The 17,432-nt window shown below is 38.9% G+C and overlaps 1 protein-coding gene across 1 annotated transcript in view; it reads left to right on the top strand.

Annotated features, from left to right (window-relative positions):
* The first annotated feature begins 3,410 nt into the window (after positions 1-3,410).
* The window catches only part of LOC134150413 (protein argonaute-3), a 40,015-nt gene continuing 25,993 nt past the window's right edge, over positions 3,411-17,432 (top strand). The window contains exons 1-5 of the mRNA XM_062594322.1: positions 3,411-3,499; positions 12,161-12,332; positions 14,696-14,816; positions 15,813-16,021; positions 17,249-17,385. Of these exons, the coding sequence (XP_062450306.1) occupies positions 3,481-3,499; positions 12,161-12,332; positions 14,696-14,816; positions 15,813-16,021; positions 17,249-17,385 (658 nt within the window). The 5' untranslated portion in view covers positions 3,411-3,480. The remainder of the gene's footprint in view (positions 3,500-12,160; positions 12,333-14,695; positions 14,817-15,812; positions 16,022-17,248; positions 17,386-17,432) is intronic.

Here is a 17,432-nt window from a genome sequence, read left to right on the forward strand (position 1 = left end):
TATTGGGGTAACACTCCTGAGTCAGATTCCATGGGGAACAAAAAAGCATACATTCCCAGTTCTGGCAGTTTACTCAAGAGCTTTCAGAACAAATAGTGAAATGCTGACTATAGCTGAATTGCATCAAATACTGTGGAGGATCCAAAGCTCTTCCATTTCCAGCCTATTTCAATTTAATGAGAGAAACACTTCACTGAACAAGTATGCACTTAAAATGTTATGGAACATGATAGCCAGTTCCATTTTTTATTAAAATAACATTTCTCTGTGAACTGACTTCAGTTGAACTCCTGGTAATTAGATGTCAGAAGTGCACGTTGAAGTATGCTGCCTCTCCAGCTATTTGGCTTCAGGGCTTTAGTCTCATGGACTTTAGTGGTTTTGAGACAGGTAACGTAAAGGCAAAAATGTTCTCTGGATCTGGCATGACTCAAATTCAAAATACAATTTAAAATTGTTCTTTACATTTTACATGTATCTTTTTTCCCTGTGGAGATGGTTTCCTGGTATCTGTAAACTTGTGTGCATTTAGATATGCCTGCACATCTGACTTAACTTGTCTGCAGAATTTAATAGCTGGGTCTTTAGAGAGCCCCATTTCTACCCATATAAGATGATTTCAGCCTTTTCTGCTTGGAAAGTTTATGGATAGATATTGCTAATGCCCATACAGGTCTGCTATAAACCTGCTGGCTGCATGGCTTGTCATTTGTAAGCCTGTGGGTTACAAAAGGCCATTGGCTCCAAGGTACCTTAAGGACAGATTTCAGATTCCTTTTGGGTTGAACTTAATCTTCTGGGTTTCTGTACTGCTTAAAATTTTGCATTTCCCAGCTTTGTAATTCCTTGCAAACTTCCTAGTCCTTTCCTGCCCCATATGAATAGCTTATGGTTGTATCTTAGGGTCTAAAAATGGAGATTGCTTGCCACCCTCTCTGAATTCCTTGGATTTGCTTGTGGTTTACTTTGCAAACATGTACTGACATATCTTTAAAAGCTGAATTATTTAGCAGTAAAGCTGTAACTGTGGGTTTTTAAATAACACTAAGCAATTTTAAGGAAGCACTTGCTAATGGCATGCACATACTTGCTAGCTAATTTACTTCAACTGTAGCATGAAGAATGTATTATACTGAACTGAGCACCTGTAAAGATTTTGCACAACTTCTCCTGCTGTTTTTAATGTATATTTTTAATGAGTCCTACTCATTAAAAATAACATAGTCCTCATAACAGGACTATTCTGTTGTAACTTCAAGGAGACTGTTTCTGTGAGAGAAGTATAACAGAAAATTGTGTCTTGTGCAGATGACTCTGAAGCCTTGGAAAATAGATCAGACTACTTGGTTTCAAATGTTAGATTGATATCTGAGCCGCTGGTCTTGGTTTTGATTACAGTGTCCTAAACTGCAGAAACAAGTGTTTGCATACCTCTAAAGTATGTGCATTTTGCAGAGATGTCTCCTTCAGCCAGGTCTACTTGATCTGGTGATCACATTTCCCCTTATCTTTCAGGATTTCAGTTAGGCAATATTCTAATAGTTTAATTTCCACGTTTTAGAATTCTTACCACGTAACATCTCTGATAAATTAGTTTTGAAAGTGCAAACTTCAGATATATCTGGCAGTCTCCAGGAAGGTCGTTCTTTGTAATGTATGGAAAATCTGGATTATGGATCTCAAAGTGCTATTCTGATGGTCTGGAATTCCAGTTCTGCCACTACCTTCCCTGCTATTTAGCTGGGGAAATACCCCTTTCAAAGGCAGAAAATGTGACTTCATTTCTCCATAAGAGTTGCAAATTTAAACTTACTTGGACAAGTCTCAGTATACTTTTTCCTTACCAGAAAAAAACACACTTTTGGGAGGAAGAAGAAAGAGTTAAGGGTGCCACTCCAACTATCTGATCAAGCATGAAGACTGGTACATTTAAATTGCTTAGATACACACGCATTTGTTCTGTTTCACTTCTTGGTGATGGAGTTTATGTACCAGATCTATAAACAGTGTTAAAAAAAGTGAGAAAAGGCCAGATGTATGCTCCGAATTGAGGTACAGATCTAGCGAATGATAGTCTTTATTCTCGTAAACCTTAGATCCTTAGAATCTCGTAATTCCTCTGCAACTGGGAAAAACAAAACATAACCTAAGGATTGACATCAGACTTATTATGGGAAAATGCATCTTTCAGGTTGCTTCAGACAGTTCAGGGATTTCCGTAGCCCCAGGATGTTCAACATACCGCTGTAAAATCTCAGCACGTATCCTTGAGAAGTCTATTTCAAAGCCTTGTCCTGGAAAGGCTGGATACGCATACATGCACCCTTTTGCCTCCGCTCAGCTGCGGCAGCGTTTAATATATTTGCATTTAGGCCTTGTCTGCAGCTGGAACTTTGTGACACCCCTCCAGGTCATCCTGCCATCCACGGCTCCCGCGTGCACACAGCTTGTTCCCAGTGTTCTTGCGCCGCTGCTGTTCACAGGGTCCCTTCCAGCGCGTTTTGCACTGAAGTCAGGCACGCTACATGTACTACCAGATTTTTTTAGCACAGAGACAACGATCAGTGTGTTCTGTCTGCTGCCAGATGTACGGAATGTGCTAACAACCTTTATAGCTCCAAGTCAGCATTTTGCTGCATCTTATAAACAGGGAAATACTTACAGTACGTTGAATTCTTAACCATAACCAAGGCTAGGGATTGGGTATTTCTCATACGTTTGGTGCAGATTGGGGAAAAAAAAAAAAAAAAAAAAAAGTAATTCATTTGGAGCTGGAATAAACATCCTAAAGTCACCGTAACGAGAGAACTGCCACACTGGGTGTTTTGGATCTTACAATAAAGGGGAAAAGAGTGAATTCAGAGTCTCCAGCTGTGGGTAACTGAACTCCGCCCTGAGTGGGGCAAACCGAAGCGCTGCTTTCCGCCTGTGACTCACGAGGGCACCTACGCGCCCGCTTCCGAGGGCGGTTTCCCGGCCCAGGGCGGGGGCGCCGCCGCCGTGACGCGGACCCGACCGTTACCCGGCCGCTGCCGCGCGCCCTTCCGCCACCGCCCCGTTGCCGAGCAACCGCCCTGCACCCTCCCCCGCACCCTCCCGCGGCGCCTTCCGGCTATTTCCGGCCCCGCCCCGGAAGGGCGCGCGTCGCGGCGTGCGGGGGCGGTACTTCCGGCGCACGGCGCGCGCGCGCGCGCGGCGGGGCAGAGCGGCCGCGCGAGCCGGGGCTGCTGGCGGCCACGCAACTTCCGCCCCGGGGGCTCCGGTCGCCGCCGCCGCCGCCGCCCAGGGGCCGCTCCGCACGCCCGAGGCGACGCGCCGGGCCGCGGCCTGCGGGGCAGCGGGGCCGGCCGCCGTCCAGCGCAGCGCGGCCCAGCCCGGCCCAGCGCGGCCCGGCCCAGCGCGGCCGGCCCGGCCCGTCCGCCGCGGGCCCGGCGCAGCGGCGGAGCCAGCAGCCCGCAGCGGCTGCGCCCAGCTCCATGAATGGAAATCGGCAGCGCAGGTGGGCGGCGGCGGCGGCGGGCTCCGCGCTCCGGGCCGCGTCGCCTGCGGGCGGCGAGGAGCGGGGGGAAGGGAGGCGCGCGCGGAGCCCGATCGCGGCGGCTCGGCCTCGGCGTCCGTCGGGGCGAGCGGCCGAGCGGCGGCGATACCTGAGGCTGAGCGCCCTGAGCTTTGCCCTGCGCCGCAGCTGGTCGCGAACATTAAGTTTCTCCTCTGTATTTCATAACTGGGGTTTCCTGGGCAGCGAGTGCGGGCCGGCTTGCATAATCTTGTCACCGTGATGGTGTCTCTGGGATGTTACCTTGAAAACTGAAGCAGTTTCAGCATCTTTCCCCAGCCAGTTATGAGGCGCTGAACGGTTGTGTAGCTGTTGGACCCTAAGTTTTGAAGACTAGCTGTGCATGCTCTTAGGAGTATTGCTATGCATCAGCCGACACAAGATCTTTAAAATTTTGAATTTAGTTGTTTAATCCTGTGATATCATATGGGAAGGGCATGCTCAGTGTTTATAAACTGTGTGCTTAGAAAAAGGCACTCTGAGTTCTGGGGAAGGGGCTTTTATTTCAGTTTATCAAAAGAAATTACCTCCAGGTCTGGTAGAGAAGCTTAAAGCAGAGTTTTTATTCGGGCTGTGTTTAATCAGCCATCTGTGAGATAGCTGGATAGCAAAGTGAGTGTCACAGAGTTCTCAGAGTTCTGTGCCTGTCGCCTTCAGGAGGTACCACCAGTAGAGAAAATATGAAAATGAGGCTGAAAGTGGCAATGTAAATGCATTTTCATCTCTTGATCATCTCTCTCTCCTTTGTAATTTATATGGAGACTTAAATTAATGATGGATTTGACTGGAAAAACTTGCCACCTAAGCTATGTACTTGTTTAATGAAGTACGTGATAGAATTCAAACCATTTTAGGAAGACACTGAATTTTAGCAATCTGGTGGAATTCAGATAGTATGCTAATAATTTGAAGGTGTTAAATAAACTTTAATGACATCCTGGTATAATTCTGGTCCCTGAGTGAGATATAGGATGGTAAGAGTGGCAAACAAACCTTTGTTTAATTTTTCTTCAGTATGCATTATACCGGCTTACCTTTGTTAAGTTATAGTATGCTAAATGTTAGCAGTGTGTGCCATTAGACAGTTCTCCTAATGGTCTGAGCCTGCTGAAGCCTTATATTCAGTGTGATGGATGTTTCTTTCAGTGTCTGGTATGCAATAAGAAAACTGTTAGGTGCTCTGCTAATGTTCCATGTTTTAGGGAACCTTTGAGCCATTAGATGTAGTATAGGAGGACATAAAGAATCCTTGGCAAAGCAAACAGATTAAAAGAACTCTGTCATGTAAGGGAGAAGGACATTGAGAGTTGAGTGTGCCTTCCTGGGCATGAAGGGAAGATATGGAGTAGAATAAGCAGATCCTCTGACGGGAAGGCAAGAACAAAGACAGGGTTGTGGGTATTCCCGCAGTGAGTAAAGGGTGGAAGGGGAGAATCCAGAGTGTTTTTAGGTAAAGCAGTGCTGTAGGGAGCTTTCTGTTTATGAACTAAGCTTAGCCTATGAAATCTAGAAAGTATGCCTCCCTTAGTCTGAATAATTTCAACAGTTTAAATATAAGAAGAGTGTGAAGCCAGCTGTTCGTGAATTCAAGTTATGGTGAAACCAAGTCAAGTGAGGAATGGCAATAAAAAATATCCGGACTAGGAAAAGGTGAAACAAAGTAAAAGCAGATCTCAGTACTCTAATAGTTTAATTGGGAGTTCTGCATCACACCTGTATCCAGAAGAGTGTAGATTAAACTTCCAACAAGGCAGGTACGTTAAAACACAGTTACCATGGATTTGATGATGCTTTCTATAGTATAATTGAGTCAGATCAGAATGCTATTGTATCTCCTCATGTACATTGTGTGAAATGTTCCGTTCACTGCTTTTACTCTTAAAGATATGAAATTGTTTTTTGAATCTGGTATGGTGTGTTTTTAATGAAGCATTATGAACATCTTTTCTGAAGTGGCTAGAAGATTTTTAAAAAAAATGTTTTCTGTATAAACTTTAGGTAAGGGAGGAAATCCTAAGAACTTGCTTTTCTGTTTCTGTGTTAAGACTAAGATTTGGGTGGACCATTAAAAGTTACAGTTCTGTGGGTGGGGTAGAAGAGAGAAGGAGAATGAATCATAAGTGCCTTCAAAAGTTATTCTACTCAAGAATGCCTGTGATGTGAGTTACATTAGAACTTTTCCATAGTGGAGTTGCAAGAGAAGCTATTTGAATCAGAATATGAACTTTACAAAACGTTTGTTTTATCCTTATAACTTTACTTCAGTAGCGGTATAGGTAGCAGGTAGGATATTTCTTGAGTTAACGTCTAGCATAAATTTAAAGAAACAGCTGGAATATAAAGCTCGAGTGCATTTTGATGCATACAGTGTGTATTCAAACAAACACACCAATCTAGCAGCAGTGGCAACTGTATGTGACTCTAGCTGATTCCTGCAAAGAAGAGTTGAGAATCAGCATGTCACTGATGTTTTGGAATGTCATTGGACAGTCTGAAAATGCAACTGATAGTCCCGAGGCTTGTATTGAATTTATAGTGAAAAATACCAACGAGTATGGTGACAAGTCAAGTGGTCAGAGATATGTTGATAACTTAAGTCATTTTTCTCTGTCAAATTGAATTAGAGTAGATTGTATAATTGTCACACAAAGCACTTATCTGTTAATTAAGGAAAAGGTTATAGTTGGACGCAAGTCAGTTTTATTCTTCAGTCATAGTTTCTCATTTCTTATTCTTTGTGCTGTCATGTGTTTTCCCGAAACTGGTGAAATGAGTCATGAACTTATTGCTTTTTTAAAATTTTGTTCACATGCAAAGGTTGTTATAGATCGTAAGTATATTTTAGTATTCTGTTTAAAGAACTGTAATTTAGTAACTACTTCAGACTGATTTTATTTTATGAGGGGATTTCTGATGGCTTGTTTCTAAATCCAGTAATGTAGCAGTGTATCTAAGCTCTTACTATTTTGCTCTTAGATATTCAGCTAGTAAAGTGGAAAAAGGGGAACTGCTTGCCTCTTAAATTTGAAACTGAAATAGCAGGTAGATGGGTGGTGCGATTCACTTTAGTAATTTTCAAAACACTTAAATATGAATCTGGGACATAAAAATGAGTGAATCAAGAATTGCGTATTCCTGCAAATTAGCGGCTTTTTAGAGTAAATGCAAGTACATGTTGGTAAAAGTTTCTCTTGGTTACAAAACGTGTTATAACTATGCACAATGAAATGGATTATGTCAGTTTATCTTCTTGAATTTTATGTGTGGAAATACTTTCAAGGGTAAAGTATTGCTGTGTTTGTGTATGGGTTTGTCATGCTCTGTTCTCTTCTATAAGTGTGGTTAGGTGTGAACTTCACAAAGTGAATATATAAACTGCTTTTTGAGCTGAAAGTTTTCTATGCCTAGATTCTTTTTAACATTGCTTTGGAATTATTTATTGCCTTGTAAATGCAGTAGAATGTTTTGTAAGCACTTCTGTAACTTAATTATTACGGAACTGGTTGGCACATAGGTATTTACTTTTGGAGTTAATTGGCTGTCATGGAGAGTGGCATCAGAGTGTTGGCTTGTGATGAGCCTTAACAGGACTTATTATCTGAAAGCTTATAAAAAAGGAAAAGAAAAGACAAAGCCTAAATTGAGAGTAAGAATGTTTAGAAAAAGTGAATTGCATTACTCATGTAACACTACCCGGAGAGGTGGCTGCTGCAGAAATAAGACAATTCATAATTTCTGGCATAAGTTAGCAGCTTGATTATTAAAAGCAATATATCTTCCATATCTTTTTTTTTTTTTTTTTAGTCTAGAATTAACTCTTAGTTTTTGGTAGTGATAGATTTTTCTTTGAACTCCATGAACTGGGCGTCTGAGCCCAGAGGCCATGGGCCCTGTGAGAGGGGGTCTTCCCCCCCCCCCCCTTTGGAGAGCCTTCTCCAGGAGCATACAGCAAGCTCAGGTCTGAGGAGAGGATCTGCTAGACAAATCTGCGTTGTGTTCCCCAGCCGAAGTTTAACATTTTCGCCGTGAAATCCTCTATCATGTTTCTAAGACCGTTCAGCCACCTGTCCAACTAGAGATTTAGAACTGTGTTTTCTAATCAAAAATAGAACTGTGAGGTAGTCATCTGTTAATAGTTTTAAATTCTGTAATAAGGAAGCACATGGTAGGAAAAGATATTTTTTTACTGGAAGCTTGTTACTGATCCTTTCTGCCAAGAGAGGATCATGTAAGGAAATCCTTATCTTCTATTAGGATCTTACTAGAAACAAGTATTTTGCCTCTTGCTGTAAAATTTGTCTTGTGTGCCAAAAGCATCAGTTTTCCTTAAAATGTTTAAAAGTATTTGCAGGTTTCTGTGCTTGTGTTCAGCCTTTATTCTGATTAGGTCTTCATTTGGTTGCTAGGTAGAGTCAAGGCTGTGTTTTGGATGCACGCCAGATGGGTACTGTGGTTCTAGCTGTATTGCCATAGAAATTGTAGTCAAATTTTGTGGGTTTTAATCCTTTTTATAGCATCTAAATTCCATAGAAGAAAAAACTCTGATTCAAAGCTCATTTAAACTATTAGAAATCTTTCCATTTTGATGTGGCATATGGTCTGACTTTAGTGGGAATTCTCAAATTACAGATCAGAATCTTCCCTGGAAATAGCAAATTTCCAGTTTTAAGCTTTACAACGGTGAATGCTTTTGTAGCCAAAAGTACCAGATAATCATACTTACTTGAAATTAATTTTATTATCCAAACTTGGATACATACTGCTAGTGTTGTTCCAAACTTCAGCTCTTTGAAAAATCATATTGTCTGACGGTTCTTCTCCCTCTTTTTTTCCAACATGTAGTTTTTAAATAAAATACTTGTCTTGGCTTTTTTTTTTTTTCATTTTAAGGTATTATAGTTTGTTAATTAAAGCAGTTTACTCATTTTTTTCTGAATATGGGTTTTGTTGAAATATTGCATTAAATATGAGCAGGGGTCATTTTTCATCTCATTAGCAAGTTGAATGTTTAAGAACACAAGTTATTGAAATGTTATCCTGTTTAGCTTCACAGGCGCAGATGATCGTGTACCTGTGCACATTGGACTTGGATGGTAAAGTCCCATATACACTAATGGGAATGGTCATTGTAAATCACCTATCACAGGCAATGTAGACTCAAGATACCTGTTTGTGTGTAAACATGGCAGTAGTAGTATGTAGCAATCATGGTGTTTGTGCACTGTTGTACACATAGTTGTCAAATTAAGTAGATGGAATCTTGCGGTTTTAGTGCTTGAGTATTTTGCAGATACAAGGGCTTTTGCTGGTACATGCCTGTTGAATGTTCAATTTTAAGAGTGGAAAACTTCCTGCAACATTAGTAAAGTATATTGATAAATGGTTTCTGCCAATGCTAGGAACATTAATTTATAATTCATTATATGTTTAGATCCTGAGGATGCTTTTTTCCCCCTCTTGTGTTCTTACTAATATAAAAGCTTAGTTAAATATTTCCTCCTCAGCCTTTTCCTGTATAATTTCTGATGAGTAACTGTACGTTCAGAAGCTAAGAGTTCCTAAGTAGCCCATCTTGAATCTTCTTGAAACTTATCCCTTGGTGTGTAAACACTTCCAAGAAACCATTTGTAGCTTCAACTTTAGCTAGTATCTCCATACTCCGCTGTTCTGTTTTCTAGATCAGATGATTAGCAATGTTTGGTACTTTCTTCTATCCTTACCCATTTTATGAATTGTTGAGTGCTACCACTGTTGAGTGCAGCCTAAACTCGATTTAATTTCTTTCTTAAATTTTTAGGAACTTACTAAGTATATGTAAATATTTGATGTTTTAATGTCAGAGTAGCAGTAGTATTGTAAATATAAAACTCCACTTATTTTCTCCTTAAAAACTAAAAGCTAGGTAATGTGGAACTCTTTTTGTCTCCTTTTAGAGGCATTGAGAGACTGTTCCTTTGTCTGCTGTTGAGCCAGGGCATACTACAATAATGGTTTTGCAGGGATTTTTAAAGCTTCTAACTCCTTTGTTTTTCCTGTGATTAAATAACATTAAAGAATAGTTCTACCAATCACAGTCACTCTGTGCTGTCTAGAATAACACTACTTTAATATTTTTGGTTATGTTTATTTCCTATAGCTTGATACAGGCCTGAGGCCGGGTCGCTGATATAGTATGGGAATAGTAGCAGTCCTCTAAGAGCATTGTTTGTTACTTGTGTTTTACTGGGTTTTGAGTCACAGGTTTTAAGTTGGTGACGCCATGGCAAATTCAGTGAACTTCAAAAATGATTCTTGTATAATGTGTAGACCTGTGCTCTTTATTCAGTTATTTGGCCACTTCATTTCTTTGATGCCAAAATCTGAGATTCTAACTTCCTCCAGTGCAAACTGTTTCTTGAGGTGCTGTGTGTGTTGCAGCTAAACAAACAGAGCTGAAGAAAGCATTTGTCTGGTTAGCTGGTATTTTCTTGTTTTGCTCACCACTGTTTTCCAGGGAGCAGAGGTTGGAGGTCTGCTTCGTACTTGGCTTTGGGTAGAATATTTCATTTATGACCCAGGATTTTAAAGTGCACCCTGCCTAACATTAGTAACTGAATTTTGTTTCTCTGGTTTCAGTTTTTGCTGCACTCAGTGCCAGGATTTTGTTAACCAAGGGTTGGAAATTGGGATAGCATTCCCTTCCTCAGCCCCAGCAACACCTGGGTGGAGAAAAGTCTAATGTCTAAAAGTCTAAAGCAATTGAGTGCTCTGTAAAAAAGCTTACCTTAGTAAAACTTCCAGAGGTGGTGGTCACAAGAATTTCAGCTGTACTGTATTTCTTTGCTCCTTTTTAATGTTACCTTAATTTCAGCAATTGTTTGCGTTTCTTACAGATATGGACTATATATAAACTATGGCATGCTATTGAGTCATTTATGTCACTCCAGTGTTTAGTAGTAACTTTTTACATATGCTTATGTTCCTAAAATATATCTGGAGTAAATTGTAGAGCTGCTTTTACTCATATCATACTATTAAAATGAAGAAAAAGTTGAAGAGAACAGATGCTTGGAACAAGTTTTGTATAAGCATAGTCTGTGAGGGAGTTTTAAATGATGCTTCGTGTTTTATGTTGTTGTTTTATCTTATGGCTTGAAGCCAACTCGAATCGGAATTTTTTGGTGTGTTTCTGAGTGGAGCCAGACAAATGTTAAAACAGAACTTAGCTTTTAATTTCACCTATTTCCAGTAGATGGTTTCCTTCAAGAAAGTGCAAAATTTTCCGGGAATGATGGAGATTAATCAAAAGGCAAATAAGACATATTTTAGCAGCACTTGACATTTTAACTCTTCTGTGAAAATGAGTGGGCAGGATTCGCTATCTGCATCACTGAGTAGGAGTAGAGGGGAGAATTTTTAACTAATCAAATGCTCTAAATCTTGACATTTGTATGATGAGTAATTTTTTTTAAAGCTCAGGCTATAGAGCTTTTTGTTGTTGTTGTTTTTCTTGTCTGGAGTGAGGTTTTCTTAAACTGGAGCTACTAGTAGAAATTATTGGAAATGGATTGTGTTTATTACTGTGTGTGTCGTGTGTCGTTCTTTGTGAGGCGTAAGTAACACAGATTTCTTTCTGAGGATTCTTGTCTAAATGATGAAGTAAGTTCAAAGGGTAACCAAAGAAAATCTCGACTGCAAATAGTGTATGTATTACCAGGTCTACCTTTTTAACAGACTTCTGAAATACTCATCTCTTATTTCAGATTTTGCTGGTTTCTCTGAGCAGCTATGGGTATTATTTTCCTCTAATTTGTGAGTAATCAGGAGTTATATGATTCTTAAATCTGTTAAAGTGCATCTTTTGTCTTCTGGCCAGTGAGCTTTTTCAGTGCATTTGCATTAGAGGTAATAGTTTTACTCTTCATCCATTTTCAGTCAGCAAAGCTCAAATATGATCTGACTTCTGAGACCATGCTCTTAATGGGAATGAAATTAAGAATTGCCATTTATGAGCAAGCAAAATATTTAAGTCCAGAGCTACTTCAGTAATACTTGTCTACTGTAACATTGATATTACTACAGTGTTCAGTACAGACTTGTACAACTTTTCTGTGTGTTAATGACAGATTTTTCCAAAACAATAAACTGTTACAAGAAAAAAAATCATTTTGAGGTTGTTTAGAAAATTCCTGATTTTAGTCTTGCTCATCACAGGAGCTGAAACACATCAATAAGAAAACAAAATAGATGTGAGCAGAGGTGCATGGAGAAAAAGCAGACAGTTGTTTGGAGCTTAATGGGTTAGCGTGCTGTTAAATATGTGCAGTTTGAATATAGCTAATCTTCCCTTTCTTCTATGCATTAGTTGTGATATTCATCTTATATTGCTGAGAGTTGATTCAGGGAATTGTCTAAGACTGGAAAAGGAATTATATTACAGATGCTCTAGGGGAGAGGGACAAAACGTACTTCAGTGCCCCCGGTATGTGTACCTGCAGATGCAAGGAACCTTTTGTATTTTTTTAATGGCTAAAGCATCAGCAAGTATTACCCTTGCAATATGGCAAGGCTCTTGTGCTCAGCTTCTAATCTGTAAGGGTTTTATTTGTTTGTTTTGTTTTACAGGACCCGTCGGGGCACAGCCCCTACTCATGGTGCCCAGACGTCCTGGCTATGGCACCATGGGCAAACCCATTAAACTGCTGGCCAACTGCTTCCAAGTTGAAATCCCAAAGATTGATGTCTACCTCTATGAGGTGGATATCAAACCAGATAAGTGTCCTCGGAGGGTGAACAGGTAAGATGGTGAAATTTGTCTTCTAAATTATATTAACATTTTTAAGCATTACTTAAGTAAATACAGTCTCTGTAGCACAAAATATTAGTGTGCAGGGAGCAGGTAACGATTTTTGTGCTGTACTGTGGAGACCTTTGTGCAAGTTCTCACGTGGATCTGTGCAATGGGTACAGAGCCCAAGTCTGCTCCAAGTGCTCTTCAGCTGGGTTGCAACCAGATGCTATAACATGGGCCAGCTAGTAGCGGTGTCACAGTGGCTTCCACTGTGATTGTGCTGCAAGCAAACTAGTTTTCATCTGTTGCTGATAATTATTTCACAAAATCAGCTTTGTATATCTGAATTTGGTTTGAGCTCCACCAGCATCCTTTTATGATTTTGGAGAATTACATTACACCTCATCTTATTTTCAGTTCTGCTGTTTAACATCAGTTAAATTCCTTCCTACTTTATTTATTGTTATATTACTTAATATAAAGTTTAAATGAAGAGAATATTTTCATATTCTGCATCCTTGTTCATTTGATGATCCAACAAATTGTAGGTATTGTGTATTTGATTCTTATATTACTAGTATAACTCTTTACAAATGGTCTTTGTACATTTTGTCCTTAATATTGTGAATTTTGGAAGACGGAGAGGCCTCTTCAGGAAGAGTAGTTTAGTTGCAAATGTAAAAAGTTACTGTAGCTTACAAGGAAAGCATTTCATGTTTCCTATCTTTCTTTTCTGAATTGGATAATTTTGTAGGAGTGAGATGCTACTTGTATTCTTTTTGTATTTTCATAAGAACATTGCTAGTGCCTGATTTTGGCCAGTGACTTTTTTTGACCGCTGGTTTCATACTACAGTTATGAAGGCTATATAAATGCCTACGTTAAGTGTGAATTAAAAGGAAGGTAATAAATTGCCCACGTTGGGATACAGTATTTCCACATGAATCAATATTTAATATAATCTTACTTTCATGAATGTTATTAATTTACTAGTGTGTTGTTAAATGATGAATGCTTTTGAAGCTATAATCATAGGGGTTCAAGGAGAATGTAAATTACTTTAAGTTGTTTATGGCTTTGTGTGACTGGTTCACACAAAGAACTTGGGTTCTGAGAGTTTTGTGACATGCTGAAGAATTGCAAAAGGGAGAGTGTCTCAGCACTTTCTCAGAGACCCAGCTGAGAGGGGAAAGTGACTGCTACTAATTCTGCTCGGAGAGGAAGTTGATATTGTCTTGCTGAGGTAGTTCAGGTTAATATTGTCTTGTCAGGAAATGATTTATTAGTAAGTTTCTGCTTTGAAGAGAAGAATGAGAGTTATGCGTAGCTTAAGAAGAAAAATCTGTAGCTTACATAGAGTAAGAAAGTTGTGATGTAACAAGTAATAAACAGTTGTAGTGCTACTGAAACAATAAATATTGCTGCACAGAATTCAAAAACCTGAAGTCGTGTTTTAGTCAGAGGTATTGAAAGTCTCCTTGGACCCTGATGTATCTTTTACTTTTATCTAGAAAACTTTTTTTATATGAGATGAAAGTGCTGTGGGCTTTTTTTTTTTTTTTTTTTTTTTTTTTTTTTTTTTGAGTTCCGTTTCAGTGCTTGTATCAAGTCACCATATTCTCCTTATGGCTACAGGCTTGATAAAGAAAGAAGAATCTATACTCAATTTTACAGATTGTAATACATTGTCTTTCTTTGAAATACTATTAAGAAATTAAACTACAATTTCTCTAAAACATTTTTTTGTATGTATGGTCAAGAATTCTGCATATTAGCACCTGAGCATATAGAATTGTGTGCAAACTCGATCGAATTTTAACCTGATTTTTATTGTAAAAACCTTAGATTATTAAGGAATTAGAGCTGTTTTTTTGTTAGGATAGCCCATTTTTATAAACTAAGACAGAATTCAAACTTCTACCTGGAAAGCAAATCAACGTTATTAGGTACTAAGCACAATCAGTTGTACAGCTTCCTTGAACTAGCATAGCTTTCAATTGTGAATTTGTGCAAGTTTTTTATAGTGCTAGTTTCTGGATTTTTTTTTCCAAGGTAAGTGTGTATCTTTGCTCTGTATAATAAATAATATATAAAAGCATCAGTAATTTCTAGGACTTACTGAAATTTTCAGTTAAAATACTTTCCAGTACTTGAACACTTGCATTGATTATGACTTTATTCTTTAGGGTTTGTCTGATATTTTAGTTGAAGTACATGAAGCACCTTTTTGGAATATCAGTGGGTGTTCTGTATTTCACTTGAGTAATATGTTTGTTGACGCTACTTGAGCAAAACACAGGGTATGTGGGAACCAGTTCCAGTAGGATACTTGTTTGACAACATCTTAAATGTAATATCAACTTTTCTAGGGAGGTGGTGGACTCAATGGTGCAGCATTTTAAAGTGACAATATTTGGGGACCGTAGACCAGTTTATGATGGGAAAAGAAGCCTCTATACAGCCAATCCACTTCCTGTGGCCACTACTGGGGTAAGAGAATTGGAAAAAATTGGTATTTTTGACAGCTTCAAGGTATCTGTACTGAAATAAAATCTTTTTAATGTGTTTTTTTGTCAGTTCCATTGTGTGTATGTAAGATTTGGATTTAGAATCTCCCCTAGAAGTATTTAGTAGACTCTTTCCACAGCAAGATCTAGTATACTCAATTTTACAGATTGTAGTACATTATCTTTCTTTGAAATACTATTAAGAAATTAAACTACAATTTCTCTAAAACATTTTTTTGTATGTATGGTCAAGAATTCTGCATATTAGCACCTGAGCATATAGAATTTATTTCATGTCAAGGGTATGTGGTCCATACTGTTAGCAGTAACAGCATGTAAGCAGTCAGACTTAAGAGCCAGGCTGCAAGTTTTGTCCATAAGATATCTATAATATATTTGTATGGGTATCTAAGAGATTGGTAGTAAGATTTGAGGTACTGGGAAATGTTGCTTGCTATTTCCTGTACTTACCCTTTTTAGTTAAAACCAAAAGTTTTCTTGAAACCATGCTTTCAAAATACTATTTTTACAAGGTTTTGTTAAATGGACTTTTTTTTCTGTAAATGGTATAGACTGCTAGAATGGAAGGGCTGAAGTGGTCTAAGCATGGTTATAGCTTCGAAACAGACTCGCAAAAATATAGCGACTGGAAAGCAGGTTTTGTCCCCTTCTTCAGTCTTGTTCAGGGCAGAAATATTGTTTATATTGTCATTAATAGCAATGCTGACAAAGTGAACCATGAAAGTACTGTTCAGAAAGCAGGTACCTTGTCCCTGCTATTGGGCTGAACCTAAGAGCTGATGTCGTTTTCACGTTATACAGTTCTCCTTTTTGAGCTTTCCAGTTCAATAAATGCAAGAAATGGTGGTTCTTCAGTACCCGATTGCTTTCAGATATTAGACATATGGGACAAACACAGGCTTAGCAGACTCAAGGACTAAACAGCCATTTTCTTTTTCTTTCTTCCACTCCCCAATAGGTGGATTTGGATGTGACTTTGCCAGGAGAAGGAGGAAAAGATCGTCCCTTCAAAGTGTCGATAAAGTTTGTTTCTCGGGTGAGCTGGCACTTGCTGCATGAAGTTTTGACAGGAAGAACCTTGCCTGAGCCTCTGGAACTAGACAAACCAATCAGCACTAACCCTGTTCATGCTGTCGATGTGGTGCTACGACACCTACCCTCCATGAAGTAGGTTCACTGTCTTCCTGCAGTCTATCTTTATCTGAAGTATCCCCATTGGGATATAGACCTTCATTCCTATTTCTTCACAAGTGAAAAGAAAATAAATTGAGCATTCACCTTATACAGCACATCTGATTAGCCAGACTGGGAAGAATGAAGCTAATTCCGTAAAGTGTGTGTTTTTGCAGGCTTTTGAATTCTAGAGCAGGTGATATATTTTTCTGGAAATGATCGAGAAACAGGAAGCACTTATAGTATGTCTTAATTGAAATATTGAAGGATTGCAGGATGCTGTAGCACTGCCCTTATGTTTTCTGCTTTAATTGAGCCAAGTATCATGCATGTGGTGATACTATGTGAAAGTATCTTTTTAATTCATTGATATACCAACAGTGGTGTGTGCTTCTCATGTTTTCAGTAAGCACTTCAGACTGAATACATGCTTTAGCCATGTTTATTACTGCTTATCTCAAAACCTTGAAACATTAGAGAAGGCCAAATTAATTTTGCTTTATTTCTCAATGGAAATTACCCTTAAAGTTTGATTACTAGCTTGATACATACAGATAGGTTTGCACTACTGTTTTTCATTGAGTGTAACTGACTCTCAAAAAATTACAAGTAATTTTATGGTAGCAAGAGCTTCCCAGCTAGCGCATATCTCAAAGTAACGTGAAAGACGATAACCTCTGTATGATATCTGTCCATTCTAAAGGTAAGCAAGCATGGAGATTTGTGAACATCTGAACATCTGTTTCCTAGCTCAGAGAGACATTAGTTTCTCTAGTTCTTTGTTTCCACCACAATTAATACACTGTAGACTGTTAGAGAGAAGTAAGCAAATATCCCCTAGTAAAACAAGGAAAATTATATTTGAGGATCAGTCCAGTAATATACAACACTTGTACAGAATATATGTTATGATAGAGATTATATTTTATTGAGGTGAAAGATCAGAAAGGGTAAGTTAATTTAGTTTGATTTGTTGTAAAAACTGAAAGTGGTTGAATTTCAAAAACTATTAAATGTTTTTCTAAATTTAAAGCACTGCAGTGGGAACACCAGCATTCAGAATGTGTTGTTTAAGCTTTTTTCTGGATGCATAGATTTCTGATGCACAAAATTACGAAGAGAGAATAATGTTCTATGTTGTAATCCTTCTTACAAAGTTAAAAAAAAAATTTTTGTTCATGGTATTGCTTTCCAAATGTATGTGGTCACCTTTTTTAATAGGTATACCCCAGTGGGCCGCTCCTTTTTCTCAGCTCCAGAAGGCTATGATCACCCCCTGGGAGGTGGTAGGGAGGTCTGGTTTGGATTCCATCAGTCTGTTCGGCCTGCCATGTGGAAAATGATGCTCAATATTGATGGTAAGTTGGAATTCAGGGCTAAGAGTGAAGATGAGAAATGTCTGCAA

The sequence above is a fragment of the Rhea pennata genome, chromosome 23 (genome assembly GCF_028389875.1).
Source record: "Rhea pennata isolate bPtePen1 chromosome 23, bPtePen1.pri, whole genome shotgun sequence".
Taxonomy (NCBI): domain Eukaryota; kingdom Metazoa; phylum Chordata; class Aves; order Rheiformes; family Rheidae; genus Rhea; species Rhea pennata.